This window comes from Capra hircus, chromosome 12 (genome assembly GCF_001704415.2).
Source record: "Capra hircus breed San Clemente chromosome 12, ASM170441v1, whole genome shotgun sequence".
NCBI lineage: Eukaryota > Metazoa > Chordata > Mammalia > Artiodactyla > Bovidae > Capra > Capra hircus.
This window is the reverse complement of record NC_030819.1, coordinates 1,289,881-1,309,618: the sequence shown is the minus strand read 5'-3', so window position 1 is coordinate 1,309,618 and position 19,738 is coordinate 1,289,881. Positions and strand designations below refer to the sequence as shown.

The 19,738-nt window shown below is 56.4% G+C and overlaps 2 protein-coding genes across 2 annotated transcripts in view; one reads left to right on the top strand and one right to left on the bottom strand.

Moving 5' to 3' along the window:
* COL4A1 (collagen type IV alpha 1 chain) overlaps positions 1-7,526 on the bottom strand; it is a 129,936-nt gene extending 122,410 nt beyond the window's left edge. Inside the window, 1 exon segment of the mRNA XM_018056364.1 lies at positions 7,289-7,526. Within this exon segment, the coding sequence (XP_017911853.1) occupies positions 7,289-7,372 (84 nt within the window). The 5' untranslated portion in view covers positions 7,373-7,526.
* Positions 7,637-19,738, top strand: part of COL4A2 (collagen type IV alpha 2 chain) — a 156,894-nt gene continuing 144,792 nt past the window's right edge. The window contains exons 1-3 of the mRNA XM_018056363.1: positions 7,637-7,877; positions 8,155-8,242; positions 8,345-8,399. Of these exons, the coding sequence (XP_017911852.1) occupies positions 8,199-8,242; positions 8,345-8,399 (99 nt within the window). The 5' untranslated portion in view covers positions 7,637-7,877; positions 8,155-8,198. The remainder of the gene's footprint in view (positions 7,878-8,154; positions 8,243-8,344; positions 8,400-19,738) is intronic.

Below are 19,738 nucleotides of genomic sequence, written 5' to 3'. Positions count from 1 at the left end.
ACAGAATCTTGACTCCAGGAGCAGCAGAAAATGAGAAGGCTGGAGAAACACCCTTTACCAGCAAGAGAACCAACAGATATGCATGGGATACATTGCCTTAATATCTGACGTGGGCGCTTGCCATCTGCCTTTCCCTGGACCACAAGTCAGGCAAGCTTTAAAACTCAGATGACAAAACACGCTCTTAGAGTGCGCTGACTAAAAGACAAGCCCAGCAAAGCAGGAATATTACTGAAGCACGGAATAAACTATTTACACAGAGCTCAGCCTTGTGTGCGTTTCCAAGCCGTGTTTAGTCTGTGCTGGACTATCTACTCCAAACGCCCAATTGAGAGGAAACACCTTCACTGGCATTACTTTCCTCTTGTTGCCTAACTCTACCACAGGGGTCAGCAACACAGTGCAATTTCTGGCAGCCTGACCTCAGTTCCTGCCGGCGTCTCCCGGGGTCCGGAGGGAAAGGCAGCCGGGAACAGTGGCCCCAATGCAAGTAACTCACGGCTCCCCTCAGGCATCAGGCACTTGCCAGATGGTGCAGCCATTTTTCAAAGAAGCTTTGTTCTCCAGCACCTCAATCTCAGTATCATCAAGGGTGTGGTTCCATCACACACAAGGCAACACGATACCAGCCACACGGCCGTGATAACAGCTAACGTGTTTTGAGGGCTTAGTGGCTTCACACACACACACACAACCTCTCTGAAGTTTCAAAGGTGTCTGCAGATACTTCTGTGTTGTCCTCATGTGATGGATCAGGGACCCCAGGCTCAAAGAGATTACACTGCTCCACAGAGTGGAGGAAAGATAAATCCTTCACGACAACGACCCATGCTGCAGGCTGGGGAGTGTGAGGAGCAAAGCCAGATAAATTCATGAATCCATATTGCAAACAGTATCCAAAAGCAAGCCAAAATAAAAACAACAGCAAGATGCTACCACACACCCATTCAAGTGGCCAAAATCCAAACCAGTGACAACGCCAAACGCCGGCACGGACGAAGAGCCACAGGAACGCTGAGTCCCTGATGGCGGGATTCAAACCGGCACAGCCACGCTGGAAGGCAGCACGCGGTGCCTTCCGAAACCAGACCTACGCTTGCCGAGTGGCCCAGCAACCCCGCACTCGGGTAACTGCCCGAGAGAGCTGAGAACTGAGGTCCGCACGAACACCTGCACACGGATGCTTCCAGAGTCTTTACCCAAAACGGCTGAAACGTGGAAGCAGACCAGCGGGTCTCGCAGTAGATGAGAGGGTAAACCGTGGTCCACGCAGACGATGCGAGCCATCAGGTCAGGGAGACGTGGAGGAAAGTTGTAAGGTGTAAGAAAAAGCTAAAGAAGTCAATCTGAAAAGTCTACGCAACGTAATGATGCCGGCCGAATGAAAAGACAGAAGCAGGGAGATCGTAAAACGGCCAACGGCTGCCAGGGTGTGCGGAGAGAAGGGGCTGAGCTATCAGAGCACGGAAGACTTCTGTTGCTGTGGCTGCTTAGTCACTGAACGGTCACCACCTCCCTCCGACCCCATGGACTGTAGCCCGCCAGGCTCCTCTGTCCGTGGGATTCTCAGGCAAGAGTACTGGAGTGGGTTGCCATTTCCTCTTCCAGGGGATCTTTCTGACCCAGGGATCGACCTCACATCTCCTGTCTCCGGCACTGGGAGCAGGGTTCTTTACCACTGAACCACCTGGGAAGCCCAGGAGGCCTTTCAGAGCAGTGGGAACACTCTGCAGAATGCTGCAATGGGGGCCACGTGCCTTTACACATCCGCGCAGACCCACAGGAGACACAACGGTGAGTGAGCCCTGAGGTCCGCCGCAGACCCTGGGTGATGGTCCTGCGTGAGGGCAGGTGCGTCAGCTGTGACCTAGCGTGCCACCTGGGGAGGGACAGTGATCCTGGGGGACACTGTGCTTGTGGGTCAGAGAGGGTGTGTGGGAAAGCTCTGACCTTCCTCTCCATTCTGCTTCGAACCTAAGACGGCTGTGAGCAATCAAGTCTTCATTAAAACACAGACAGACCAAAAGCCACCCAGTCGAAGAGGCGGGGGACCTTTGGTCAGACAGCAGGTAGCCGCTGTGGGATGGCAAGTAGAGGAATCACGTGGTCATGAGGGATCTCCGAAGCCTCAGGACGTCGGGAGGAACGTGCTGGAGAGAAGACAGGCGGGAAGGAGGGCAGAAGCCGGGAGGGGTGTGCGGCAAGCCTGCCCAGGTGGGGGTCCGGGAAGGGCCAGCCCTGGGGGACCCGGGGGACCCAGAGAAGCGGACGGCAGGGGGAGGGGAAGAGCAAGTGCCCAAGGACACAAGGTCAGAGAGGAGGGTCTCCAACAAGGCCACGGTCCCTGAGCCGAGCGTCAGGAAACATCGGGGCACGGGCAAGTGGAGGAGCGCGGTCAGTCTGCGTAAAGGATGGCAGCTGGGTTCTCGTCATGTTGGCTAAGTCTGTGATCAAAGCCTTGGGGAGAGCCCCCAGAGAAGGAAATGGCAGCCCACTGCAGTATTCTTGCCTGGAGCATCCCCTGGACAGAGGAGCCTGGCAGGCTACAGTGTGCGGGGTCACAGATGGGTGGGACACGACTGGGCGCGTGTCACAGGCGGAGTGTTAAGGCAGGACAGCGGAAGTGAGATGGTCAGGAGAGTGTGGGCACCAGCCTGGGGCTCCAGAGGAAGGTCTGGGGTCGCCCTCACGGAACGTCGAGGGATCACAGGAGTGGGGAGGGTGGAGAGAACCAGAAGCCGGCTGGAGCCCACCCCTGCAGTCCACCCAGCCCGAGGGGTCTGGAAGACGAAGAACAGAGAGGCAGAGAAGTAGAAGGACCCTAGGCAGACAGATGTCAGGGAACTAAGGCCAGAAGGACAATGGCGGGAAACACCGGAGGGAAGCGGTCCCCGAGGGCCAGACCGTAACGGCTCCTCCAAAGTCACTCAGAGTGGCGAGTGCCTGAGGACAAGCTGAGGAGAGAAGTATTTTCTGTCTTACATCCCCCTTCATTGTGTGCACCAGCGTGGGTGGGATACATCTTCTGTTCTACAGTTCACAATTTTTTTAGCGGTTGTTTAATAATAGCAGGAAGAGCAATGCTCTGATGATATTATTTTAGGCATTCTATTGTTGCATTTGCTTACTGGAGCCCCAGTACTCAGAATACCCAATCTGCTCAGGAGGCCAACACTCATCCAGTTGAGGAAACCATCCTTAGAGCAAACATTGCCTCACCAAAACAAGGGTTGTAAATTACTCACTGATAGACGCCCCCCTCCAATTCTAAGAGGATTCGTTTCAGCGCATCACTTGTGGGTTCAATTTTTCTGCAAAAGCTCTACCAGTTCTTAACTAGATAACCAAACTCGTTCAGGGACAACCATCCTTACCAGTTCCAAGAAATCTGCAGACAGTCTTGTTAATGAATAACGCAGGGTTTGAGAATCCCCTCACGGCCTTGCCCCACTGAGGGGAGGTTTTCCAGCTCAGCTCCTAAGGCACTCATGCCTGCGATCGGTCATCCGTGCTGCAACTCTGCAAACATCCCAACCCATCTGCGACCTCTGGAGAGGGCCCCGGTTTGGTGTGAGCGGGGGTCTTATCACAGCTCTCCAAGACCTGGGCCATCGGTGTGTCTCCACCCCTCCCAGGGGAATGTTTGGACATCACGAGGGCGAGTCACAGAAGCAGAGGTATCCTGGTGTCTCAGAGAAGGAAACCCTCAAGGTCATCTTTCAGTGCAAAGACAGCCTGATGGGTGAAAGGGCTGGGGAAGGGCTGTCCAACCTTCTGAGTGTGATGCACACAGCGATTCACAGGGAAATAAGAAGCCGGGTCTATGGTTCCCATTCCTCCCCCAGATTCAGAGGTGGGATGTCCTCCCGGAATTTCCCCTGACTTTCCCAGAGCCGGGGTAGGTGCGCCTATGGCCCTGGGTTTGCCCTGACTGTAGCATTTGCCAGCCTGGGTTGTACTGGCCTGTTTCTTTCTCTCTATTTCTCAGGAGACCGCAGCCCTCCTGGCCGGGGAGGGCAGGTTCTACTCTCTGAAGCACATCCAATGCCCAATGGAGAGTGTGGCCTGAAGCCACGCTGGGGCACATGTGTGGGATGCAGGCAGGATCCTGGGCCGGAGGGCAGAGCTGCCAGGGAAACTGAGGCAGGGGGTTACTGAGTCCTGGAAATCATCTGCTTAATGAAAGCAGACACAACATTTAGGACCCTCGGGTCCTTAAGTCGTGTGTGTGTGTGTGTGTGTGTGTGTGTGTGTGTGTGTGTGTATGCCTACACCATTAACACGCGTGTGTGTTACTCAATCAGTCGTGTCTGATTCTCAGGGACTCCATGGACTGTAGCCGCCCAGGCTCCACTGTTCGTGGGATTTCCCAGACAAGAATACTGGAGTGGGTTGACATTCCCTTCTCCAGGGCATCTTCCCAATCCAGGCATTGAGCCCTGGTCTCCCATAGGTGGATTCTTTACCGTCTGAGCCACCAGGGAAGCATTAACACACACACTCATAATTCTGTGAGTGTGCACTCACACACAAGGGTTGCATACTTTTCTCCTGGTTGGTACGAGAGGCAGCCCAGATATGAAGAGCGTGACTGTTTAGACTCTGTCCTCGCCAAGCCCCCTCCAGGGACTGGGTTCACGGTGCTGTCTCGGGACCTAACTCAGAAATCATCCTGCTCATTTAACTGACATTCCCGGCAGAACGTGGGCCACACTCATGTGGGAGTTCTACCTCCCTTCGCCCAAGTTCTAGGTCATTCAGTCCCAGAAGAGTGACTAATGGTCTAGAGATGCCAGCACCCTAGGCGGGCATCACCACGCTTTGGGGGAAGTTCACATGTCTGATCCTGAGAAGTAATCTGTCAAGAAGCATCACACAGACCAGTCGGAAAGGGGGCGAAGGAAAGAAGGATTTATTCAGCTCCTGACTGCATGACTCAGAACAGAGGACCCTCAATCATAACTTTATGGGCAGATTTTTCTCTTGGGTCTGCATCTTATTGCTCCATTCTTGCTCAAGAAAGAAAAGTTAAGGAGAAGTGTGGTGATGAGAAAAAAAAAAAATCCCTGACTTAGGAAACCTGCCCACTAGTAAATGAACAGTATGGCCACAGCACATAGGATCCAACATAAAACCAAACACCTTTCTTGTGCGTAATAATAACAGCAAGGGCAGCCTGTGCCTGACACACAGTAGGTGGTGTTTGTGTGTACCAGTGCAGGTAACAGAGGTTCAGATACTCCAGGGAAGCAGACAATCCAAGAATCAATTTTACTGGCTTCTGAATTAGGGTTAGGGTTAGGGTTAGGGCAGGCAGCATCTTATCATTAGAAATGCATTTTTAAATGATATTTTGCTCAAATCAATATGGAAATTATACAACTATTAGGTACCCCTAACAGTTGATTTTAGAAGGAGGTAAGTTTAAAAAAAAAAAAAGTTACTGATGGCATGAAAAGTGAGACCAATTTTAAAATTAGCCAGATATTATTTTTAAATGGATTTTCTCATACAGAGATAAGCCATTTGCATATTAATACATTTTCTCTCTCTTGGTTAAACCAGGGAAAAAAATATGGCAAACTGATAAGACCCATGGAGTTAACTGGTGATCAGGGGGTGTGCAGCTGCCAGATGTCTTAAAACGTAACATGAGATGTGAGAGATAATGCAAAACCATGCACTTGGGCTTTAAGAAAAATTCAAGGAAAGTAAAATAATCCCAAACTCAACAGTAATGAGCTTGGTTTCCCACTCACTGAGTGGCTCCTGCTTCACACTGGAGGCTGATTAAAAAGCCGGCTCTTACAGTGGACTTGGCTTTGCTAATATCATCAATAGGGAAACTCAAGTGCGAACAGAGCTTCACATTCCAAACAGAGAACTTCTCTCATTTCCCTGCCACCTCTCCTTGCAAGTGTGAAATCTTTGCGTCAGAAGCTCTAGACCCAAATAAAGAGTTCAAGAGCTGCCTCTGTTGAAGTATTTTGTCATCATGACCAGAGAGCGTTTCAATAACCGACTAGGGTGCTGGCTGGCCTCTGGGCTGCAAGAAAAAAATCTGAAGCTAACCGCTGGTGTTGTTCCCTACCCAATGACAGCAGCCAGCCAAGAGCCAGACTCAGTCCCAAGGTATGTATGCATACTGTCAGTTCATTCCGGCAAGTAACAGGTCATCACTTATATATACTCAAGTCAGTGAGCTTCATTCTTCCTTAAGAGAAGGGAAAAAAAAAAACCTGAGAGCTAAATTATGTGAAACAGTTAAAGAGTAAGTGGGAAATGCCAAAAGCAGCAACATCATTTTTAAATAGCTGAGGGGGGGGGGGCAAAATGCGTGTAGAAGCCACACCTTCCTGGGGTTCTGTCCGCAAGTCTGTGAACACCCTGGTTCCCCTGGGTGGGGAACAGCGTGAGGTCTCGGGGGAAGGAAGAAAAGTAAAGGGCAGCGGCACATCAGGGATCGTCCAACGCTAGACGCCTCCACTCCTGCAAGCCTCAGTCCCAGATCCTTTGTGGGCAAACACACAGCCCGAGGAAACGAAAACTAGCAAAACAATCTCTGCACAGAACAATAGACGGAGTTTCGTTTTGGTTTCACACTCAGACATAACGTGGTTATAATTTTTTTTTCTTTTTTTTGCTGTATTAATAACACTCATAGAGTGGAGTTTGGAAGCGTTTGAAAGCTGGAGGACAGAAAGGCCCGCCGCTGCTCCTTAGCGTGCTTCGGCGACAGCAAAGTCGTGGGAAAGCGAGAAGACAGCTGTTTCCAGGCAAAGGGCCCAGGACTGTTCAGCATCAACCACCAGAGTCTCCAAAGCTCCAGAGAAACACGCCCAGAGCGACGCCCGGGCACATGTGTGGGGCTCCGAACAGGACGGGGCGCGCGTGTCCACCCCTCCCGCCCCGGCCCCCTCGGGCGCCCGGCGCAGGTGAGGGCGCCTGGCGGCCAGGCGAGCCCGAGGTGTGAGTTCAAGTCCCGCGGACTCCCGGCTACCCTCACGCCGCGCGGGGTGCACCAAGCTCCGGCCTCTCGCTCCCCTCCCGAGGAGTCCCCTGACTCGCCCCTACCCAGCCCACAACAAAGGCGGCTCCCTAAGGCGCGCGCCATCGCCGCCCGCGGGGGTCCCCGGCGGGGGCCGGCCGGGAGAGTGCTCCCGGCGGCGGCGGCGCGCGCGCGCGCGACTCCCGGGCCCGGAGGGCGGCTCCGGCCGGGGACAAAGGGGCCGCGCGGGGCGCCGGGGCGCGGGGCGGGACGCCGGCAGCGCAGCCGGCCGGGACTCACCTTCGCGGCGGCCCGGCTGCTCTCCTCGTGGAGCAGGAGCGCGGCGAGCCCCAGCAGCAGCCACGCGCCGAGCCGGGGCCCCATGGCGGCGAGCCCGGGGCGGCGGGGACCGGCGCGGGGCGGCGAGGGACGGCAGGGCCGGCGGCCGGGCTCTCGCGGGCGGCGGCGGGCGGCTCACTCTGCCAGGGCCGGGGCTCGAGCGCGGCGCACCGTCCCGGGCGCGGCGGCTCGCGGCGGAGACCTGAGCGCGGCCAGGCGAGCTCCCCAATTTGTTGGCGCTGCCCCTCCCCTCGGCGGCGGGGGCGGGCAACGCCTCAAAGGGGGTGGACCCTGCGGCGCGGGTAAGAGGCCGCCGAGCGCGCGGCCGGGCGACTGTGGCCGCCGCGCGCCGGGACGCAGGGCTCTGCGCTCGGCACCCGCCGCCGCCGCCGCCCGCCGCGCGCCCCGCGCTCGCCGACCCGGCGGAGCTCCGAGGGCAGACGCGCGGGCCCGAGGCCGGCGCCGCAGGGCGATCGCGCCCCTCCTGCCGCCCTCGGCGCTGCCGGAGGGCGGATGCGCGCGGACCGCCGCCGCTGAGGCCAGGCCCGAGGTGAGAGCGGCCCCGAGACGCCGGGACCCGCCGGAGGGCAGAGACGCGGGCGCCCCGTGCCGCCGGGGATGCACGCTCGGCTCTTGGAGCGGGCAGGGGAGAGGCGATGGGGCGGCCGCTGCGGAGCGGCCCCAACCCGGGCCTAGGGGGGCAGGCTCCCCTCTCCCCGGCGGGGTCGCGGGGCGGCACCCCGCTTTCCCCAGTCTTGCGATCGGAGGCGGGCGGCGGGGATGCCCCCTCCCCGGCCAGGCTAAGCCCTCTTTGTCTCGCCTTCCAGGCTCATAGGGACCGATCGGAGCCCAGAGGGGCCGGACTGAGAGCATGGACAGAGAGCTGCGCGCCGCGGCGCGCCCAGCCCTACGGCGGTAAGCGACTTTCTGCCCGGCCCCTGAGCCCCGCGCGCGCGTCCTTTTAGGAACTGCCACGCCGGGGCCACGCACTCACGGCGCTCTTCCTCTCCCACCCAGGTGGCTGCTGCTGGGGGCCGTGACCGTGGGGCTGCTGGCCCAGAGCGTCCTAGCGGTAAGTCCTGACTCTCGTTCTGGGCTGACTGGCGAGCCGGAGAGAATCTTGGCTCTTGGGTCACCGTCTCGGCACTTGGTCGGGTCGCCGAGTAGCCTTGCCAGAAGGTAGCTGTGCGTGCTCACCTGAGCGTGGGCCTGTGTGTCTGTGTGTGCGTGTGTACACGCGCCTGCGCCCCTTGTGTGCTTGTGTGTCCTGGGCAGCTGGTACCAAGCCCAGGCTTTGAGAAAGTTCGCCTTCCCCGACGACTCTGGTTTGCCTTCCCTTGGGTTCCCCTTCAATCCTGTGCATTAACCAGCGTCGACTCAGCCTTGGGAACCAATAATTAAAAACATGACCCGCCGCATCCTTTCCCCTCCTTTGAGCAAAGCCGGTGGTTAGAAGCAAAGCTGGGCCTTAGAGTCTCTAGGCAGTCAGACACGTGGTTCCCAGGCACCAGGCTTGGGAGGAGAATGGCCTGTGTGGCATTAGAAACTGGTGTGGGGTCCTGCCCTTGGCAGAGCGTTCTTGTCCTTTTGAATGAGGGGCTGGGGGGCGGGGGGGGGGCTGCCAGGAGGACCTGGGGCTTGGTACTCCTGTAAACTGGGAGAGGTGACCATGGCAGGAAGTACCGTCTTGCAAGATGCGCCCTGGCCAGGGACGAGCCAAGGTGGGGCGGTTAAAGCTCCCACCAGGGACCCTGTCTCCTGAGTGCCTCCCCACAAGCCCTGCCTTTCGAAATGACTCTGTGAGCATCGTTCCCGCACCGTGACTGCACTGTGGGACGTTGTACCCTATCACAGGAGCCGCTTCGCTTGAGCTCCGTGTGGTGTGGCTGGGCTTTCGCAGGGCTGCTGATTGCTTTCAGTTGAGGACCCAGACGTTTAAGGTGGGACTGAAAATAGAGGAGACTTACCGGGGTCCTGGATTCCCCTCTCTTCCTCTGTCTGCTGGAATATCGGGGCACCTGGTGTCCAGGGGGCTCCCCTGAGCCGCCCCGCCCCCGGCATCCCCACTCTGGGTAGTGGAGAGCTGTGTTCATGGCTTGGTTTGAATTCTGTTATTTCCACATTTTTCCGTCCTCATGTGACACAACCGAGGATTTTTGCAGGCTGAGAGCGAGGAAGCGCTGTCCAGCCAGGGGAGGAACCTGGAGCCTCACCTTTCTGCCATCTTCGCCTCCAGGTCAGGGCCCAGACTGGGAGTCAGAAGAGAACTTGGCAGACTTTGACTAGAGGGTTCCAGGCCAGTTTCCTTCCAGCTCAGGCTGTGTCTCGTTCCTTTCCACACGTCCCAGATTTGAGATCAGAGACTAGACATTTGAACCAGCCCATCGACCCTTATGAATCCTCATGCACACACGACATGCAAGACTTGGCTCAGAGTTGGGAGTGGGGGCGATACACACACGCACGCGCGCGCGCACACACACACACACGCTCAGAGAAGGAGCAGGTGGCCCCTGCAAAGGAGACGCCCTGTCCCGCCTGGCGTGCACTGCCCTGCTCTCTCCCCCACACCACTTTGTGCCCTTTAACCACTTTCGTAAACGTGAGCGTTTTCCTTCCAGAGGATGACGAGAATCTTACCTGGGACTGAGTCTAAAATTGGCAGAAAGGGCTCTGTGTCAGAAATGTGTGTGCGTGTGTGTGTGCGTGTGTGTGCGCGCACGCGTGCGCACCACCCCACGGACTGCAGCCCCCCAGGCTCATCTGTCTGTGAGCTTCTCCGGGCAAGAATCCTGGAGTGGGTTGCCATTCCCTTCTCCAGGGGATCTTCCCAGAAATGGAACCCACGTGGCAGGCAGGTTCTTTAGTGCTAGCAACATGTGGGAAGCGCCCATGTCAGAAGACCTGGGAAAGAAAGGCAGCTCTGCCCTGATCTCCTCAATCCCGAGCCGGGTTCCCTCATCCTCAGCAGGAAGAGGACATCCCCCGGCTTGTGGGACGCAGAGCGCCTCTGTGCCTTGCCCTAACACCTCTGAGACACTGCAAACCCACCTGAGTCCCTGCTGCCTGGCCCTGCGACGGGGCCCAGAGGGTTTATTGCCTAGCAGTGCTTCTCAGAGCACAGTCCTTAGACCCTTACATGCACCCGGAAAGGCTGGTTAAAAATTCAGAACTCTGGTCCACATCTCAGATCTCCTGATCAGACTTTCTGGGGTGGAGCCTGGGTGCCTGCATTCCCACTTGGTGCTAGTTTAGGAGCCACTGAGTTAGAGTATTGGGTTGGAACGCATTGGAGTCCCTTGCAGGTTCATTTCGTTTTCCTTTGCTTTAGACTCTGAAACACAGAGACTTCTGGGTCATTTTACTAGAGACATATCGCTACATATTATTCAACAGGCATGGCGTTTGCAATGTTCAACAATAGACTTTCCACTTAACTATCTTCTTATTGACCACTGGCTTTAATTACTGTTACTCTTACAATAGTGCCTTAATCCTTAACTGTATTTATTAAAAATCCTTTCCCCCTTGTGGCTAGTCCAGTTCCTGCCCAGCTTCTGTCTGCCACACTCAAGAATCCTGTTTCTTTGCCCATTTGTGCCAGAGTCTTCCCAAGAGTAGGTCAGTTAGTAAAACTGGCTGCTGATCGTAATTTGAAGAGTTGTGTAGCAGAAGCAGCTGAAAATGGCTAGCAGATGGGATGGCTAATTATTTACTGAATACTTGCTATGAGCAGACCTGTGCACCTTAATCCATCTGAGCCTCACAGAAAAGCACAGCTAGCTGAGTAGGTAACTCTTATTATCCCCATTTTGCAGATTAGAAAACAGAGGCACTGAGAGTTTAAGCACACCTTGCCCACGGTGTCTCTCTGTAAGCAGCGAGTGTGAACCCAGGTGCCTCCCCACAGCTCGATTTCCCGGGATCAGACTGTAAGTCAGCTACTGAGTTTCAGCAGTTGGGTCTCTTGGCCGAAGTTTCCTTGCTCTGGACGGACACGAGCCAAATAGAGCCCACCGGCTGATTTCCGGGAAAGGAAGTCGCTCCTGCCTCCTCTGCTGCTCTGCTCCGAAGAGCAGGAGCCCAGAGCAAGGGAGAGGCCACTCAACCTGGTGTCCAACGGGAGGAAAGGCCTTGGTCCCACAGCAGCCTGCACTCAGGGCCCAGGGGGGACACACACGCCCTGGGGGGGGGGGGGGGGCGGCCCTCTGTCGCCATTCCTGCAGCTGCCTGGCCTGTGGGTGGGGCCGGGGCGTGGGTGCCCGGCAGGCGGCCAGTCCTCAGCAACCACCAGCCCTGACTTTGAAGATGGGTTGCCTGGGCACATGAGCCCCCACAGATCACTGTTGCCTCTTATCTCCAGAGATGGGATGGCAGCCTTACAGATCTAAGAAGGCAGTCCTGTGCGGTTCTGGGGGTGGAGGGGAGAATTCCAGAGAACAAAGACCTTCCCAGAGATCAAACATGCTGTGGGCTGGGCTGGCCTCCTGACCCCAACTGGGACCTTAGATTCTCCAGGTATCAGGGGCCAGCTAGGAGAGCCAGACACACAGGCACTGTGGGGCCCCAGGAAGTGCTAGGCTCCAGACCGCCTGCCCATCAGCTTGGATTTCCAGGCGCCTCCCAGGGCTCCGGGCTCTGGAAAATTCTCTGGGTGCTCCTGCACACTGCCACGCCTTTCCCTCCCTCCAAGGAAAGAAGAGAAAGAGAAGGAATCTGTCCTTCAGGTTCTCTCTTCTTCCAATCGGCTTATCGATAAGTTATGGCAAATGGAAGGCCCACATTCCCCATGCTTGCCTCCTGGAGAGCAGGGCTTTCCTAGAGTTTCCTGGAGCTCTAGTCCTATTGTTCAAAGCCTGAGTGCCTCCGAAGAAAGGAAATATCGCAAGGTCCCTCCTCTGTCAATGGAAAATCAAGCAAATTCTCGGCTTTCTGGCGCGTCTTAAAGCACTCCTCTCTGCGTGGCTTGTCTGCCTGCTGCAGTTGATAACGTGAGAGAGTTGTCACAGCATCCCAGAGCAGACGCGGGTGCAAGGGGGTCAGAGGGCCCCTGGCTTCCCCACTGCCCGTGGGTGTACCTAGAACCAGAGTTGGGGGAGGAGGGCAGGGAAAGTGGATTCAAGTGAAAAGTTCTAGAACAGAACACAAGGATTTTACTAAAATAATAAAAATCAAGCATGGCCTGTCTTCCTGAGGAGAGGGTGAAAGAACAGTAGGTGGCCAGCTTCAATTAGATGATAGAGAAAGCGTGAGCAGAAGATACCAGTGCAACAGCGATAACCCTTTCAATGGCGATGATGTAATGAAGGTCTCAGCGCTCGGAAGGTGGTGGTTTTGGAATGTCTGGTACTTTCAATCTGAAAAAGAGCTAAGAACCCTGGATGAGAGGACTTTAGAGGAGGCTGTGAAGTCAACCTCCCGCCACACCTGGTGGGATCACCGTGAAAGGTGGTGGGTGAGCGGTGGACCCAGGCCTTGGCTGGTTCTGTGCAGGAGTCGGCAGCCTTCGAGGCCAGGGACCACACAGCAGAGTTGGGGGGAGGGGGGCAACCAAGCTCCACCTGGGCATGGCTCCTAACGGGCTGGGTGACCCCAGAGCCCAGTCACTGAACATTGCGAGGCGGGGCTGGTATCTGCGCTGGGATGCTCCTGGGGGTCAGTCACCCTGGGCAGTTGGAGAGTCAGAGCTGAGGACGGGGGTCCCCCGGCTGTCCCAGGCCCGTCCCCAGGCTGGACCCTTGCACTTCCCAGCTTAACCCCAGGAGAGGGGTTGCTGTTGGGGCAGGCATCTGGGCTGCTGCAGTAATATGCTGCTCGGGGCTGCTTATCTGCGGCCGGGGTGGGGTGGGGGGAGCTTGTGTGAATGATACCTGATTAGCTGCGGTGAGAGGACGTAGATTATCTGTGGCCACCTCCTGGCCCCGCCCTGGTGGCTGCTCCCACCCTTAACGAGACTCTCCAGGGACAAGCCTGACTGACTCACTCACCCTGGTTTCATCACCTCCCCAGGGGTCTGTGACTTTTTTCCCTTTTCTGATTATCTATGAAAGAGGATTAGGCAAAGATCCCCTAGAGGAGGGCATGGCAAGCCACTCCAGTGTTCTTGCCTAGAGAATCTCATGGACAGAGGAGCCTGGTGGGGCCACAGCTCATAAGAGTTGGACCCGAGTGAAGCGGGTTAGCTCACACCCGCACGAAAGAGGACTAGAAGGTGTCTAGGGAGCCTTTCTGGGTTTCTTCAGCCCAGTGCATGTGGTCAGGGAGGGAATTCCAAAGGACGGGCCTGTAGCCCTGCCACACCCCCTGGCTCCTAAGCCCTCAGGCACCTGGATCAGTCTCCCTGTTGGAGTCTCCTATCCCCGCCCCACCCCATAGTGGGTGTCCTGTTCGGGTGTGACCCACCGTCCTCCACGAGCTGCCTCTGAAGCCATGGGTTTTCTGTCAGGATGGTGCTCCTCTCAGCACAGCGTGGGCCCTCAATCAGATCTGGGCAGAGACAGAGGACACTGGAGGAAAAACTGGGGCAATGCTGATAGTCTGTGATTTGGCGAATGCACTCGTGTTAACCTCTAGTTTTGACACAAATGGGCTGAAGTTCTGTGAGACGTTGACATGACATCCGTGTGTCTGGGTGAAGGGTTGAATGGGGACTCCAAACTCTCTTTGCAACTTTTTGGCCAGTAGCATTCATTTCAAAATAAAATCCTGCAGACACGAGTTTGCACAGGCTCCGGGAAATGGTGATGGACAGGGGAGCCTGGCATGCTGCAGTCCAGGGGGTGGCAAAGAGCTGGACATGACTGAGCGACTGAACGGGCTGACTGAGAAGTCACGAACCGCTCACTCCAAGCGTGCCTCATCCAGACAGGTGCGCAGCGGGTGCAGAGGCAGCAAGTGTGCCCCAGGGACCAGCGAGAGGGCGTCATGTCCTGTGCTGTGCTCTCATAGAGAAAGCAAACAGAAGGCCCTTCTGTATCTTCGGAAATCTAGCAGAAGTGGCTCCTGCCAGGGGCAAGGGCTTTGGTCCCCCCGGGGGGTGGAGTTCTTTAACAGGAAGGGGTGGAAAGGCGTCTTCTTGGAGCTTCCATAGCTTGGCATCTCCAAGAGGCCTCAGGGCTGAGCTACAATGGCCTCCCTCTTCTCGCCCGTCTGGCGGGAGGAGGCGGGTGGAGGGAAACGTGGTTTCAGGGGTGTTTGCTGAGTTCGGGATGGCACAGTGGGTTTGCAGGACAGTGTCGTTTCCAGGAGGGCTTTCCATGCTCACACCTCTGGCTCACCAGCTTGTCAGGGCAGAGTCCCCAGGGGCTGTAGAGGAAAGGAGAGCCCCACGCCCACCTCCTTGCATATCTAGGACACTCGGTGGACAGCAGCGATGCAGGTCCAGCGTCCCCGAGGCCCCCTTCCACACAGGCCTCCTGCATGGCTGAGGAATTCGGAGCAGTCATTAAGCGACCACAGCTGCTACTGCAGTCACGGGCCAGGAGCAAGGATGGCCAGTGGCCAGGGGCAGTCAGCTTGCACTTCGCCCCTGTCACCACCCCCAGGAGCAGAGCAGCCCTGGCCAGCTCTGTGTTGAAGCTTTTGCCACACCCTGTCTCTCCCTGCAGCAGCCTGAAGCCCCCGTGACGTGAAGGACACCCTGCCCTGGCCAGTCGGAGGCCCCTTGTAGTGTATGTCAGAATCCCACCTCCAGCCGGAACATCTGTCCCTGGGAAATGACCTTTTTCAGAGTCTAATTAAAGTGCCCCCCGCCCAAATTACCATTAGAAAGCCAGGATTTTAAATCATCGTCCGTAACCTCCGTAGACATTAAGCATTTGTCTTGACCCGTGTAGTTACCTCCACTGGAGTGACAGACACCGCAACCCAAGGCGTTGGGCTCTCAGCATCTTTCCTCCAGGTCTGATTCGCCTGGCATCGTACAAGCCAGGGCCCGAAACGTGGTCGGCGCCCAGTGAAGGGTCGGTTCCGGACATGAGTGAAGGGGCGGCGAGTTGAAAGCACTGAAACAGACCTACTGGATGAGAAGCACTCGCGGAGCAGCGAGGGAAGGCTAGGCTAAAATACAGCTGTTCTCCGTGTGGGTTTTTCCCCCAATTAAATGCTGCCCCTCACCGGCTGAAGCTAGCTGTTCATGCTGATAAAGGAACCGCTGATCTGTCTGTGAAAGATGTGCATTTTTTCCGAGGGATTGTTTCGGCCCCACCCCTAAAATTCCTATTCTGTTGCTTTTGCCCAGGTCAGTGATCTCCCATGTGGGAATTACGGAAGAATTTGTGTTGTTGGATTACACAGGCTGATTTTCTGGTACCTGGTGGGAATTACATAATGCTGTGTTTTTCTGCATGTCGAGCACTTCTGCGTGTGTGTCTGTCTTTGTGCGGCGGTGTGGGCCCCGTGAGCAGAGGGAAGGGCTTGTGCTCGGGGACAGGGTCAAAGGCACGTGCTCCCTGGGTGCCTCCCCACTCTGGCTTGTCCATTAGGAAAAAAGAAAGCTGATGAGCAATGCTGGGCAGAAACTGCAGACTGATGGAAGGAGGGATGCTGGTGACAGGCCACAGCCCTCCCCGCCTCTGCCCCCACCCTGTCCCTGCCTCCCGGTTGGAGGAAAGGAGGGGTCCCCCACGAGGGTCTCTGTGGACTCCCCCGAGATCAACTTATGACAGAGGAGCCCCTAAGGAAGCTTCCAGCATTCCAGAACCCCAGGGGAGCTAAAATCTCCCACGGGAGGAACACAGCTGTTTGGTGCCAGAGACGGATCCCAGCCCACAGTTCTGATCACCCCTCCTAACAGGTGTGCAGATTGAGGCACACAGGTTAGGGCACTTATCAAGGGCAATAAGGAGTGAAGCCCAGGACTGGCTGGTTCCCTAACCCTGTTCTCACCGTGGTGCTGGGCCAGCAGATCTGAGCCACAGGGTGTATGTGTGCACACTCGAAATATGCAAAATGTTGGATATGTAAGAGGCACATACGTATGTTACCTGCGTACGTTGTCATCTACGTGGCATATGCTGCTGCTGCTGAGTCGCTTCAGTCGTGTCCAATTCTGTGCGACCCCATAGACAGCAGCCTGCCAGGCTCCCCCGTCCCTGGGATTCTCCAGGCAAGAATACTGGAGTGGGTTGCCATTTCCTTCTCCAGTGCATGAAAGTGAAAAGGGAAAGTGAAGTCACTCAGTCGTGCCCGACTCTTAGCGACCCCATGGACTGCAGCCCACCAGACGCCTCCGTCCATGGGATTTTCCAGGCAAGAGTACTGGAGTGGGGTGCCATCGCCTTCGGATATAGGCAGATGATTATAGGTAGATAGATGACTGAGAGAGATAGAAACATGCAAAATGTTGGGTTTGTAAAATGCACATATGTATGTTTGGAGAAGGCGATGGCACCCCACTCCAGTGCTCTTGCCTGGAGAATCCCATGGACGGAGGAGCCTGGTGGGCTGCAGTCCACGGGGTCACACAGAGTCGGACACGGCTGAGCGACTCAGCAGCAGCAGCGGCAGCATATGTACATGCATACATTGTTATCTACACGGAACATAAGTGACCTGTCAGTTGCTCAGTCGTGTCTGACTCTTCGCGACCCTGTGGACTGGGACTCGCCAGACTCCTGTGTCCATGGGATTCTCCAGGCAAGAATAGTGGAGTGGGTTGCCATTTCCTTCTCCAGATTTGGAATATAGATAGATGGTAAATGATTATAGGTGTATAGAGGATTGGCAGAGATGGAGAGATAGACACACGGGTGGATGATAGATGAACTGAAAGATGACAGACGGACAGGTAGATGATAGCGGATGGACAGATGGGCCTCCCTGCTGGCTCAGACGGAGAAGAGTCTGCCTGCAGTGCAGGAGACCCGGGTTCAATCCCTGGGTCAGGAAGGTCCCCTTTCTAAGGGGATGGCTACCCTCTTCAGTATTTTTGCATGGAGGATTCCATGGACAGAGGGGCCTGGTGGGCTGCGGTCCTTGGGGTCTCAAAGGGTCGGACATGACTGAGCAACTAACCCATGTAGAGATGCGTAGACAGATATGGAAATGAGAGGGAGAAATAACATAGAACACTCACACTCTCAAACACGCGCGCACACACACACGCACGCACACCGCCCTTGGAGCACTCCCCGGGCAGGAGTGCGCACACACACACACACGCACACGGCCCTTGGAGCACTCCCCGGGCAGGAGTGCACACACACACGCACGCACGCACGCACACGGCCCTTGGAGCACTCCCCAGGCAGGAGTGCACACACACACACACGCACACCGCCCTTGGAGCACTCCCCGGGCAGGAGTGCACACACACACGCACGCACGCACGCACACGGCCCTTGGAGCACTCCCCGGGCAGGAGTGCACACACACACGCACGCACGCACGCACACGGCCCTTGGAGCACTCCCCAGCGGAGTGCACCCCCCACCCACCGCCCTTGAGCACTCCCCGGCAGGAGTGCACACACACACGCACGCATGCACACGGCCCTTGGAGCACTCCCCGGGCAGGAGTGCACACACACACGCACGCACACGGCCCTTGGAGCACTCCCCGGGCAGGAGAGTGACTGTCTATAGGTGGCGTCAGGCAGACCTCTAGGGAGCATCTTTCTGGGGTCCCTCTGCAGAGGGACTGACATGTGTGTGTGATGACCAGCAGCTTGTGAACGCTGATGACAGAGATTAGAAAGGCTGCAAGAGGAAAGCCCCTCGGAGGAGGACACGGGAGCGGGCGGGGGAGCCGAGCAGGAGAGAGTCCCCAAACCCTCCTTCTCCGGGTCTTTTTCAAAATCCCAAGCAGTGGAGATGAGTGTACTGCAGCCATGCAAGGGCGGGGCCGTGCGAACACAGCATCCTCTCAGAGCAGATGGAGAGCCTGTCGGAAAGCTGGGAGTCCTGACATGGAGAGAGATTTACTGAAACCCCGGGGGGTAAGAGACCCTCCTAAATTATCGTGGCTGTGCAGGGGCCCCTGGACAGCAGCCACCTGATGCCAGACTGCATTTTTCCTGGGCTGGTGCCAGGCTCCCTGCAGGGGGTCTGCCTGGCCACTGTGTCTCTGCCCTAATGTTTTCACCGGAGTTCCCACGCACCTACATGTAGGCAGGCGTGGGCTGTTAAAGAGCATCGCAGCATCTGGGTTGAGTCCCATGACCAGAAAAGGTCACTTTTCCTTTCTCTGTCTCCTTTTCTTTGTATTAATATAAAACAGGAACGTTGATACCTATGTCACAAGTCGTGGTGAGATCATTTACGACCTGACTCGACTAGGAATAATGTCCACTCACAAGCCGTGTGCATCAGTCCTTCGTGGGCTCGGGTCTGGGTCCCCGAGGAGAACAGGCCAAGAGCGGTGGAAGGGGGGTGTTCTGAGTATGTGCACGTGTGTGTGTGTTTGCACACACATGCATTTGGGTAGGCGTTTCCGACTGTCTGACGGAATTTGTATGTTAGACATGCCACCTGGAGTGTCCAGGGGGAGCGGGCAGCCCACAGAGGCCCCACTTTCGAGGGGAGAAGAGCTACTGTGGGCTCACTGCTGCAGCACACGTGCCCTGCATGTGGCCCGGAGGGCGGAGGAGAGGAGCGTCCCTGCCCAGACGGGCACGCGGGACACTGAGACCCTGCCTGGGGGGAGCAGCTGAAAGGCCAGGAGCCTGAGCTGGGCCCCTGGGCCCCACTGCGTGTGCGTCCACTTGGTGAGATGGGTGCCGGGGTGTCTTCCCAAAGCCTTTGGATGGCTGTTTGTATTTTCCAAGTTTGAAAAGCACCTGCCAAGCGAAGAATGTTAATTTTAATTAAAGTGAGGTCAAGGTGTGACTAAATTATTTCCAGAACAAATGGAAAGACTTACAAAGAACATGTTGTTCAAAGAACTCTGAGATCCAAGTATCAGTTAACAAAGCAGGAAAGCTCTAGAGGCCTTGGTTTGGCACCGTGGCACAGAAGACACACCCAGGGCCTCAGGAGAGGATGTGGTCCTCTAAGGGGCAGAGGCTGCCCCCAGCCTTCACCTACAGGCATCAGCAGGGCTGGCTCACGCTGTGGTCCCACAGTCAGGTGAGCTGGACACACACCCGCCCATTTCCTCCTGAGCGCCCAGGTGAGCGCGGCCCGTGGGGGCCTCAGACAGGAAGAGTCCATCGAGAAGTCCCAGAGGGACGGTCACCCCCATCCTTTTCTTCCTTACTTGGTCACGGTCCTAACTGTCAGAACCGTCCAAATACGGGCCTGAGACTCTCTCCTTTCCTGTCTGAAAGCCACCTTCCTTTCCTACCAGCCCCCACCAGGTTTGCCTGCTTCCCTCCCCGCCCCACCCCTCCTCTCCAAGACAGTCTTAGCTCAGACAGGATTTCCTTCATCTTAGTCATCAGCCTTTATGGCCCAGCCTCCCCTTCCCGATGCA